Source organism: Arachis hypogaea, chromosome 19, assembly GCF_003086295.3.
Source record: "Arachis hypogaea cultivar Tifrunner chromosome 19, arahy.Tifrunner.gnm2.J5K5, whole genome shotgun sequence".
In the NCBI taxonomy this organism is placed as follows: Eukaryota; Viridiplantae; Streptophyta; class Magnoliopsida; order Fabales; family Fabaceae; genus Arachis; species Arachis hypogaea.
The window spans coordinates 52,922,436-52,933,715 of NC_092054.1; the positions used below are offsets into that span (position 1 = coordinate 52,922,436).

The window sequence follows — 11,280 nt, forward strand, 5'->3', positions numbered from 1 at the left end:
ACTTTATAATTATTTTTATGTGAAAATATTCTCTTTTGACCTTTGGATGATAGATTAAATGGTTATATTTTAATATTTATAAAAGTGTTATTTTTATTTAAAGTGTGGCTAAATAAATAAATCACACTTTTCATAAAGCATCTTTATAAAAAGATGTTTTTGCCATTTTCATTTGAGTAGTTGCCAACTTTTAAAACAATCAACTGATGACTTTGTGACTAGTGAGTGTTCCTTACTTTTCTATGAATAAATCCATATAAAATACACTATCATGAACCTGAAATTGAAATACGAAAGAGGAATGAGCCCTCGTCATTGGTCCTCGTACTCGTACAGTTTGAGAGAAAAAATTATTAAATGATTAATTATTTGTTTGCATAGAACAATATTGATCCCGTCATTCATTTTGTTTCATTAGAATTATACCCAACCCGAATTCTCATTAGACCCTAAGGAAAGAAAAGGAGTGGGTAGAGAAAGCGTTGGGTGCACCGATTCTTATCGTTGTTACTTCTTCCTCCCACCAATTAGTGGTTTCAATTTCAAGTGGTTAAGGTGAGGTGGTGGTAACCATGATGGTGGCAGAATAAGATTATTAGAGTTGGAGTTAGGTTAGGATAAAAGATAATTTAAAAATTTTTAATAATTTTTTAAGATTTTAATAGTTTTGTCAAGATAAATTTGTCAGCATTATAAATATTCGTACATAAAAATAATAATTTATCCCCGTTAAAATTAAAGCTTTAATGGCAAAACAAAGTCAGTAAAGGCCTCACTAAAACCTCTAGAGCAAGGAGTTAGTTATATAGTCTCTGACTTTTATCACAAGAAAGGGGCTGAGTATATATTGGTAATCTTTATTGTGATCTATCATTCAAGTCAATATCTCTCTTCTCCCTTTCTCTCCCTCTCTCTCCCTCTCAATAAAATTAGTTAAATACTTAAATTTCAACTGATAACACTTGAATATCGATGATCTATCCATAGACATAAAAAAATATTATCAAGATAATTTATACACTCAACTTAGATACTCATTATTTTTTTCCCATTTTGTCGAAATTAATCGTTAGAAAAAGAATAAGCATGTCTAGCATATCATCATAAGCATATGCCACATTTTAATCGGACACATTTTCATAATTGAATTTAAGAATTTATGAATGGTGTTAGAGGAAATAAATAATTGTAGTGCAACAATCACCAGGGAACATTGTAAGTGGTTAATATCGAGTCATAATTTAAACTACTAAATTAAAAGGGAAAATTTTGTTGGCCTTTAATTTCATAAGCACAAAACAATTTCGTGCATTATTGTTTTGTTGGCACTGTACCAATTGTAACAATTCTTTAAGAGAGGACACCAAAATATATGGCATGTATCATAAGTTAAATGTAGTAAATTTGGACAAAACTAAAAAATGATCATTCACTTTTGACCAACGAATATTGGAAAATTTATGTCTAGTAACTAAGAAAGAAATACATGAAAAAATTAATTTGATAATAAAATCAAAACAATATAATAGAGACCCTGGGCTCTAATATCATCGAAGGAATACATGCTTATCATAACACGCAATAAAACTTACAAATGTTACTGGACCAAATGATTGTTGAAATAGTAATACTTTTACTTTTGGTTCTGAAAATCGGACTAAATTAGTTAGTCAAATCGATCCAACTGTAAACCAGTAATATAACGGTCTATTTAAGTATATAAAACCGTCAAAATTAAAATTTGTTAAAAAATTACTGAATCGGTTGAAAATTAGTCGGTTATATCAAACTGAAAACCGACCGATTCAAAAAGAAACGGTGTCGTTTTTGGCTTTAACGGTTAAACGAAAAAAACTCGACCATGTTCTCTTCACAAGTTCACATCTCACTCTCTCACCTGACTCAAGTTGTAGAACTCTGAATCACTCCCCCATTTTCAATCCTAACTGCTGCCGCTGCTGTTTTGTCGATTTACTTCTGTCATCCATCCGTCGAGCTTGGTTGTCGTTCGTCTGTGTAGCCACTGCCCCCAAGTCTCCAATCCCTGCTCTCTTCTTTTGCGAGCACTCGGCCCATCCGTCGTCTTCATCTTCTCGCCGTCGTCTGCATATTCTCGCTGTCGTTTGGTCAGTGTCATCCATCAATCAACGATCTGTCGGCATTATTTTCGAAAGTTAGTGGCTCAGTCGTTTGTTCTTCATTTTTCTTATTTTTACTTTTTTATGCTCTTTCGTTCGAAGTTTGTGGTTGTGTTTTTAATTTTTAGTGAAGGATTACTTTCTTATTGATTATCTTTGGTTCTACTATGCTACTGTTTTGTGTGTCACTGTGTTGTGATTTATTATTTAATTTAATGATTATTGATTATTGATTAGCTTTGATTCTGCTATGCTGCTGTTTTTGTGTGTCACTATGCTGCTGTTTTGTGTGTTGTAGTTTTATTATTTTAATTTATTGATTGTTGATTATTGAATGTCTTGTGATTATTGATTAGTGATTTGTTGTTGACTTGTGTTGTTTTTTGTTATTTTGTTTTGTGATTTAATTTACTTAGATTAGATTGTGACTGTGTTAATGATTTATTAATTTTAGTTATGGATAATAATATCAACTAAGAAGTATTTGCTGATAGACTAAATTGGAGTTTTTTTTTATCAAATTTATACAAAAAAAAAGATCAGAGCATAATAGACTAAATGATATTGTGTATGTTACTTATAATTTATATCTTAAATTTTGGTAATATATATTTCATTTCGTATCATATCATTTCACATGCAAACTTTGTGATAACAAATTTGTTTCATATATTGTATTTAATTTCTTAGAAAAAAAAAGAAAAAAAATAAAAGGTACAATATGATCTAATCGACTATGAAATTATCAATTTAGTTAATTTTTGGGTGACGGAAGAAGCGGTAGAAAAAGAGCTTGATCTTTCTAGTAATGTGGAAGACTTATTACGTAAGTATTATAGTTTATTTTTTGATGATTTATTAGAATATTGTTAGTTTTTAACATAATAATAATATGTTATTTTATTAGATGATATTGATGCCGATTTATATCAAAGTAATAATGGTAGTAATGATCTTTGATTTATGTTGCATCTGTATTTTGATTCTTCTTCTCAAGAGGTGGAAATGAAGGTGAAGATGATCTAAATACAGTAAATTTGCAGTAAATTTTTGTGGATTTTGATAATTAATGACACTTTTATGTTGGCATTTTATATTTAAATTTAAGTTTTTACTTTTTCTACCGTTCTTAAGACTTTAATTGATGATATTTTATATATTATTTTAAATTTAAAAGATATTTTAAAATTTATATTAGACTTTAATTATGTTTTAAAATATTTATTTATAATTTATTTATTATTTTATTATAAAATATTTTTTTAGTTAGGCCATAGTTAAATCAATTAAATCAATAAATTAATAATCAACCAATAATTAGGGTAATTCGAATTTGGTTTTTAGAACCTTGCGTTTACATAGTATATGAGTGTTTGTTCTTTTGGCTTTTGTAAGAGCCAAGTGGCTAAACATCTTCAAAATATAATATCTTTCTGTTAGTCATTATTGTGGGTTCTCAACCTATATATATGAGGCTAATTACTTCAATGGATTCCACACACTCAGAGGTTATCTTTTTCTTTCTTCTATCATGAAGAACTCAATGTCATGTTTTTCATTTGCTCTTCTTTTTACTTTTCTCTTATCTACGCAGGTCTTAACTCACAAAATACCAGATAATGGTGAGTCATCTTTTCTTTTTTATCCCTTTAATTTTTGCAATGAATTTTATTTTCAATTTAATAAAAATAAAATATACTTTTTTTCTTAATATTTATAATTTTTTTTTAAAATAACTCTAATATTTTATTTTATTTAATTTTGTTTCTAATGTTTAACTTATTTAATTTTATTTTTAATGTTTTAAATAGAGTTAACCTCCATTAATAATTTTGACATAAATAAAAACTATTCCAAATAAAATTGAATGAAATTAAATATTAAAGATATTTTTAAAAAAATTATAAATATTAGAGACAAAAAGTACACTTTTTTTTTCCTTTAAAAAATGATTGCAATTATAAGACATTTTTCCTTTGATGTTCACTAGAAGAGAGAATTCCAGCACATAGTAACGTTGCATGGTCTAATGAGTTAGAAGGTTCAACAAGTGGCTCAATTGGTTATCATCTTCCCAATGACTACTTTCAAGAAGCTAATCCTTCTTTGGTACCTAACACTAAAAAGGGTCACTATACTATTCGTTTGGTTGGCTATACTCCCAGTGACTATCAACTTGACAAAACAATAATAGATATTAATTTTCCGGGTGGTAGAATAAATTTCCCTTGGCCATTTACAAGTTCTATGTTTGTGGCACCAAAAACTGAAGCAAGCCCTCTTTATACTACTACTACTACTTCAACTAGTTACTATCCTGCCAATCAATATCCATCATACCTCGGAGATACTGGTGAGGATTTTTTTTCCTCTTTTAATGTCTATTTTCTCTAAGTACTTTCAACTTTTGACAATAAATGGTCTAATTTGTTTCAAAAACGCAACTTAGTTAGGAGAATAATTCAAAATTGAGTAATGTATGTTATAGGGTCTTAGGGAATTAATTTTTTCAGCCAATTTCAATCAATGTTTTTAAAATTATTTTATTTATCTTAAATTTTATACTCTAAATTATAAATTTTTAACCCCAAATCTTAAATTATAAATCTTAAATTTTTTAAAAAATAATTTTTTAAAATAAAAAACAAATATTGACTAACTAAAATTTGATTCCTTATACTTTTTCTTGAAAATAATACAAAGAGTATCTTATCATATTATTAGCATACGTTTTAGCCAATTTTACAACATTATAAAAGTATATAACTTGTTTAAACTATTATTTGTGAAAATCATTTTAATTATATATTATTCAAAACTAGTTAAAAATTCATTATTTATTAGAAAACTCAATGTCTTATATTCTAGTCATATGTTGACTTAATAAGTGGTTGATAATGGAGTTTTAGGGAACGAAAAGCTACATATGTGTTTTATTGCTCCTTAAAGCATCAAGCAAGTTCAAAACTTTTATTATATTGTTATCGCAAGATTTTTTAACTTGAATCCTCTAATTATTGTAACAAATAAAATTGCTGAATCAGAGAATCCTGAAAATAGAAGAATGGTGAGAAATCGTAAATTTATGATGGAGCCTTCAGAAGTTAATAGAAAGTTTACACATATTTTTTCAACAAAGACTTCTAATAGCGGTAAAGCATATGGAGTCATTGATGAGGAAACAACAACCTAATACCAACCTATCAATCATATGCATCTGTAACCAAATATATAATAATATCGATATGGCGCATCTTTTGACTTATTTATACATGCCCTAATAAATTGTACCATTGTGTAGCATTGGTCTTTATAGTTATTGCATATATATGAAGCTTACTATCTGGTTAATTATTATGCTATGTATTTTTTTTTATTGTCATCTCTGATTTGGTTATTAACCTAAATCAATATTTGATGTTATGAAATAAGTATTATTTTAATAGAAAATTGATTTGCTTGTTTGATAATAATTTTAATTTAATCTTGAAATTTTAATTTTAGTATCTCGGACGTAATAACTGAATTTATAATTATGGATTTATCTAAAAATTAAAACAATTATACGAGACAAATAAAATTTATCTTATCCAATATATCACCAATACTAAATTTTAAGTATTAAATTTTAAACTCTAAATCTTAATAATATAAAATAAAGTGTTGATCGAAAATAATAACTAATATAAATAAAAAATATTGATCTCCTAACATTTCTTTTATGTAAAACTTTATGTAATTAAGTAACATATCTTTGATATCCAACATTAGCAAATATCAAACAAATACAAATGATGATTGTGACAATATGTACATATGAATTTTTTTTCTTAAAGAATGAAAAAAATTATTATTTAAAAAAAATAAAATAAAGAATATTATTTACTACCATGTAACTTTTTTTTTGTTTTCGTATGCAGTTTAAGCAATGTCTTGGCGAACTACCTGTTTTACACACAGTTCACCTAATATTTTGAAAAACTATCTCTTCAAACCCTAGTTCGCCTATTCAATAGGAGAATAGTCCCCGATGTCCAGTTTGTTGTGGTCCAATTTGTTAATATTATAGTTGGTCTGTTCTTTGATAGAAAAGAACACCAGTGTTTATAAACTTTATAAAATTTGGGTTCTCAATTCTGATTACATAATAAAAAATGCTTCAATGGATGAATTTTGTTTGTTGTATAACATTAAATGCTTGCTACTTTTACGTTGAAGTTGTTGGGTTTCAAAATTTAAATTTGTTATAAAAATTCAAATTTTGGTCGGATTGAGGTTTGAATTTGGATCTTCTAAATATTGGCAAATAGTTGTCCACTAGATCATCTTCACTTTTAATATCAATGATGTTATTGAATTTATTTATTTAATGATTATAATTGCATGCAATATAAATTCTTCCACTGCATATCATATTGTGATTAATATATGATTTATTGAGGAGTAGCTACAGCATTCTTGATAATAATTATATTTAAGGAAATCACATAAATATTAATATGATATATTTGTAATTGTTGTGAATTATATAATAAATTTACCCACAGGAATTTATTATGTTATTCACATATAATTAGATTGAAATAGAAAATATTTCTTACTTCTTAATTAGCCTACATGTATTAAGAAGTAGTATTTTATTTTCTAGTTTCAATACTTTATTAGTTGATATAGTGAATATTATGTGTGTTAAAATCTTTGCCCACAGGTAAATTTTAATGACACTATGAATTTATTTTGATATGACTTGCATTGGCATGTATTATCATATATTATAGATTTTGATGTGCCTATTTAAAATTGAGTAATGTTAGCATGATTTATTATTTGCAGCAGTAATGATATCTGAAACCGTATCTGAAGTTCATTTGTTAAGTGGTGGCAACTATAAAGAATGGAAAGATAAGATTCTCTTTCACTTGGGGTGTGCAGACTTTGACTATGCTCTTTGTAGGGAAGAGTCTCCAACACCTACTGATACTAGTTCTCAAGCCGAGGTAGCATTATACGAACGGTGGGAGAAATCCAACCGTTTAAGTATGATGTTTATTAAGTCTCGTATTTCAGCTAGTATCCGAGGTTCAATTCCTGATTGTAGGAATGTCAAGGATTATATGAAGGCTATTGATGAACAATTTGAGTCTTCTAGTAAGGCACTTGCAAGCACCCTAATGGCACAATTGACATCTATGAGGCTTACCAGCGTAAGAGGTGTGCGTGAACACATCATGAGGTTGAGAGACATTACAACACAACTGAAAGCTTTAGAGGTTGAGATCTCTGACTCATTTCTGGTGCATCTTATTCTAAATTCTCTTCCTGCCCAGTACGGACCATTTAAGATTTCTTATAACACACATAAGGAAAAATGGTCCATTAATGAATTACTGGTGATGTGTGTGCAAGAGGAAGGAAGGCTAATTCAGAAACTTGGTAAAAGTGCATTATTAGTGACAAATGAGGGTAGTAAAAAGCAAGCTCATAAGAAGAAAGAAAAGGGTATTGTATCCCATCCTATGAAGAAAGAAGGTGCACGGTGTTTCTTTTGTAAAAAGAAAAGACACATGAAGAAGGAGTGCCCAAAATTTAAAGTTTGGCTTGAAAAGAAAGGTACTAACCTTTGTGATCTTATTCCTTTAGTGTGTTTTGAATCTAATTTTGTTGAAATATGTCATGACACTTGGTGGATTAATTCTGGTGCTGAAATTCATATTTCAAATACCATGCAGGGTTTCATAAGGAAAAGGAAACCGATAGGAAGTGAACTAAGCATCTATATGGACAATCGGATGCGTTCACGTGTGGAAGCTATTGGAACATTTAGACTTGTATTAAGTACTGGTTGTATTTTAGATTTAGAAAAAACCCTTTATATTATAAATTTTTCTAAAAATTTGATTTCTTTATCTAAGTTTGTAAACAAGGATTATGTATAAATTTTTATGATGATTCTGTTGACATTATTAAAAATTCTAATATTATTCGACGTGGTACTTTAATTGGTGATTTATTTTGTTGAGTTAAGAAACTAACTAATATAACTGATGATGACAAATATTATTTTATTTAGCAAAATAAATAATTAGTGTTGATTATTGATAATTACATATTGCTAATTATTTATTAAATGTTGCAGGCCAAAATTTAATTTAATAGCCCAAATGGAATGAAAATAAAATAGCAAGGCTGGTGGGCTGATAACAAAAATAGAAGCCCAAAGAAAAACAAAGAAAGAAGTCAGATGGGCCAAACGGGTTGCATGAATCAAATCCGATCCAAGCCCGTTAGCAACAAATCCCTCCAATTTGATCTCACATCACAAGCAACGTTCACTTCTGTGTGTTGGTCAGAAACTCAAAAAAGTGAGAGAGAGAGAGAGAGAGAGAGAGAGAGAGAGAGAGCTTCTTCCCTAAACTAATCACCAAAGAAGCAAGAAAGAGAGAGATTAAGCTTGAAAGGCAGACGTCAAATCAGCAAGTTCAAACCAAATCAAGCTTAAGAAAAGATTAAAGGTAACCGATTTCCTTTTACATGCATCAGATCTTCTTCTCTTCATCTTCAACATTCTGCCTATCCATTCTGAGATACATGGAAAAGATGTTGTCTGTTCCTCTCTGCTGTAAATCCACGGTCTTAAACATATCTTGGGGACCAAGTTAGTTTTCAAGGGCTGAGATAAGGTTTTACCATTGGAAACTTTTGTTCATGATGACTTATGGCTTTCGGTCAACCAAGGAGGTCAGAAGCAAAGTCCCTAATTTGAGTAAAAATGGGAGAAAGTGAACGGCTGGGGTTGGTGAAGCACACTGCTCAAGAAGTTGACCTAGGAAGAGCAACCAAGCAACATGCAAGGAGATAAAAGAGGTTTGCTGTTCATTCAGACACCAAGGAGAGATAACCCAGTGTATTGAGGTTTTGTTCTGTAAAAAAGTTCTCTGAAGAAGTTCCTCTACTTGGACAGTGCTTTCTTTCAAAGAAGCATTCCTCCAAAAATGAAGAACTGAATTAGAGACATGCAAATCTGGTTTATCACATAGCAAAGAGGCTGTTGATGAAGTCAATCTCCTTCATGTTTTTACAGATTATATTTTACTTTTCAATGTTTATCTTTCTGTAATTTCTTGAGTGAAAAGGCATATTGAGAGAGCTCAAGTAAAAGCCATGAGTGAAAAGAGGCTGAGTGATACACTTGAGAGAAAAGCCTAGAGTTATTTTCAGATTTCTTTAGGTATGTTTATGTCTTGTATCTTGTACCTGTGAGGTATCCTTTTCTTAGTTGGGTTAGCACTAAGAGTGAAGAGTTAGGTATTACCATAGCCAATGTCAAGTTAGGTTAGAACTTGAGTGTGAAAGGATTGAGTTAATCCTGTGGAATTGGTGTATGTAATACTTTTAACTATACTGGAAATTCCTCCATTGTTGTGGAGGAGACTGGATGTAGGTTGCATAGCACAAGGCAACCGAACCAGGATACATGCTGGTGTTAGCTTTTCTGTTCTCTGCAATGTTCTATTTTCTGATATTCATGAGACAAAAATAAATTGTCTCATAAATTTCCGCTGCTGAGTTCAAACAAAATCAGAATTCAAAGTTTGCTTTAAAGGGTCATTTTAGTAACTTAAAAGGATGGCATAGATTCAACCCCCCATTCTTTAAGCCTACCACTACCTTCAATTGGTATCAGGAGCAAAGGTCTCAAGAATCAAGCTTAACCGCTTGGAGCAAAGATCCAATGGCGAACAACTTCGGCACAACCACAGTTGCCTACACCCTCATCGAAGGCCAGTCAAACAACCAGCCACCTTTCTTCAACAGGAAGAACTATGCCTACTGGAAAGAGAGGATGAGGATCTTCATCCAATCCATTGACTACAACATATGGAAGATTGTTATGAGCGGTTCCAAGATTCCAACAAAAATAAGTGCTGATGGAGTGGTGACTCCAAAAGAAGAAGCTGAATGGAATGAGGATGACAAGAAGAAGATGGAGCTGAATGCTAAAGCCATCAACCTTCTTCACTGTGCTATCAGCTTTGAAGAGTACCGAAAGGTATCTAGATGCAAGACAGCCAAAGAAATCTGGGAAAAACTCCAGGTTACACATGAAGGTACTAAACAAGTTAAAGAAACGAGGATTGATATGCTGTGAAAAGAATATGAGATGTTCAACATGAAGGATGGAGAAAGCATTGATGAAGCGTTTGAGAGATTCTCAATCATAATCAACAACCTTGATGCTATGGGTACAAACTACTCAGAACAAATTCTAGTGAGAAAACTCCTTAGAAGCCTCACAAAAGAATGGGAAACCACTGCCACTGTCCTATTTGAGAGCAATAACCTAAGCCCTATAACCTATGATGAGATGAGAGGAAAACTCCTTGCCTATGAAACAACACACACAAACTCGGACTTAAAGAAAAAGGGAATAGCCCTCAAGTCAAAAATAGAACCAAAAGAGAGTGAGTCTAGTGATGGTATTTCAGATGATGAGCTTATATTTTTTGCTGGGAGATTTAGAAGGATGATGAAGAACAAGGGCAAATACAAGGGTTCAAGCTCAAAGGAACACAAGATAGACTTGAGCAAGGTGACGTGACATCATTGCAAGGAGGCTGGACACTTCAAACTAAACTGTCCAAAGCTCAAAAAGGAGGACAAAGGAAAGAAGGAAAGGAAGAGAGTGCTCATGGCAGCTTGGGAGGATCTCGAGAACGACTCCAATGAGGAAGAAGATTCTGAAGGTGAAGACAAAGACTGTTTCATGGCTGGAAACAATAATTTTGATGAGGTAAATTACTTTGACTTGTCTATGGATGATTTACATGCTATTATTAATGATCTCACTTTAAACACCTCAAAACTGCTTGACAAGTACAATGAGTGCAGATCTGAAAGAGATGTGTTAAGAGCTGAAAATGATTTTTTAAGAGAAAAAGTGAAGGAAACTGAATGTGCTTTGGACATTATTAAAGAAAACAGATTTGTAAAATCTGAACTTAAAAAATTAAAAGGAAAGCACATTGTGGATCCTTCTCATGAGTTAATTGTTGAAAATGAAAGATTAAATGATATGATTAAAAGACTGAATGGTGACTTAGCAAAATTTGCTCAAAGTTCTAGTAACTTGGACAGATTACTT

General features: G+C 30.7%; 1 protein-coding gene and 1 long non-coding RNA gene across 2 annotated transcripts; both read left to right on the forward strand.

Annotated features, from left to right (window-relative positions):
• Nucleotides 1–3,623: 3,623 nt before the first annotated feature.
• LOC112776789 (uncharacterized) lies at nucleotides 3,624–5,506 on the forward strand. Its single transcript, XR_011877832.1, has 3 exons — nucleotides 3,624–3,760; nucleotides 4,129–4,491; nucleotides 5,183–5,506. It is a non-coding gene; the product is annotated as an uncharacterized lncRNA (long non-coding RNA).
• A 1,470-nt stretch (nucleotides 5,507–6,976) lies between these two features.
• Nucleotides 6,977–7,902, forward strand: LOC140172998 (uncharacterized). The gene is made up of 2 exons (XM_072228414.1): nucleotides 6,977–7,748; nucleotides 7,868–7,902. Exons 1-2 carry the CDS (start codon nucleotides 6,977–6,979, stop codon nucleotides 7,900–7,902), a joined length of 807 nt encoding a protein of 268 aa, XP_072084515.1.
• Nucleotides 7,903–11,280: the final 3,378 nt, after the last annotated feature.

Coding starts and splice junctions, on each gene's coding strand:
- LOC140172998 (XM_072228414.1), top strand. CDS start 6,977: ATGATATCTGAAACCGTATCTGAAGTTCATTTGTTAAGTGGTGGCAAC. Junction 7,749..7,867: donor AGTTTGGCTTGAAAAGAAAG/GTACTAACCTTT, acceptor AATACCATGCAG/GGTTTCATAAGGAAAAGGAA.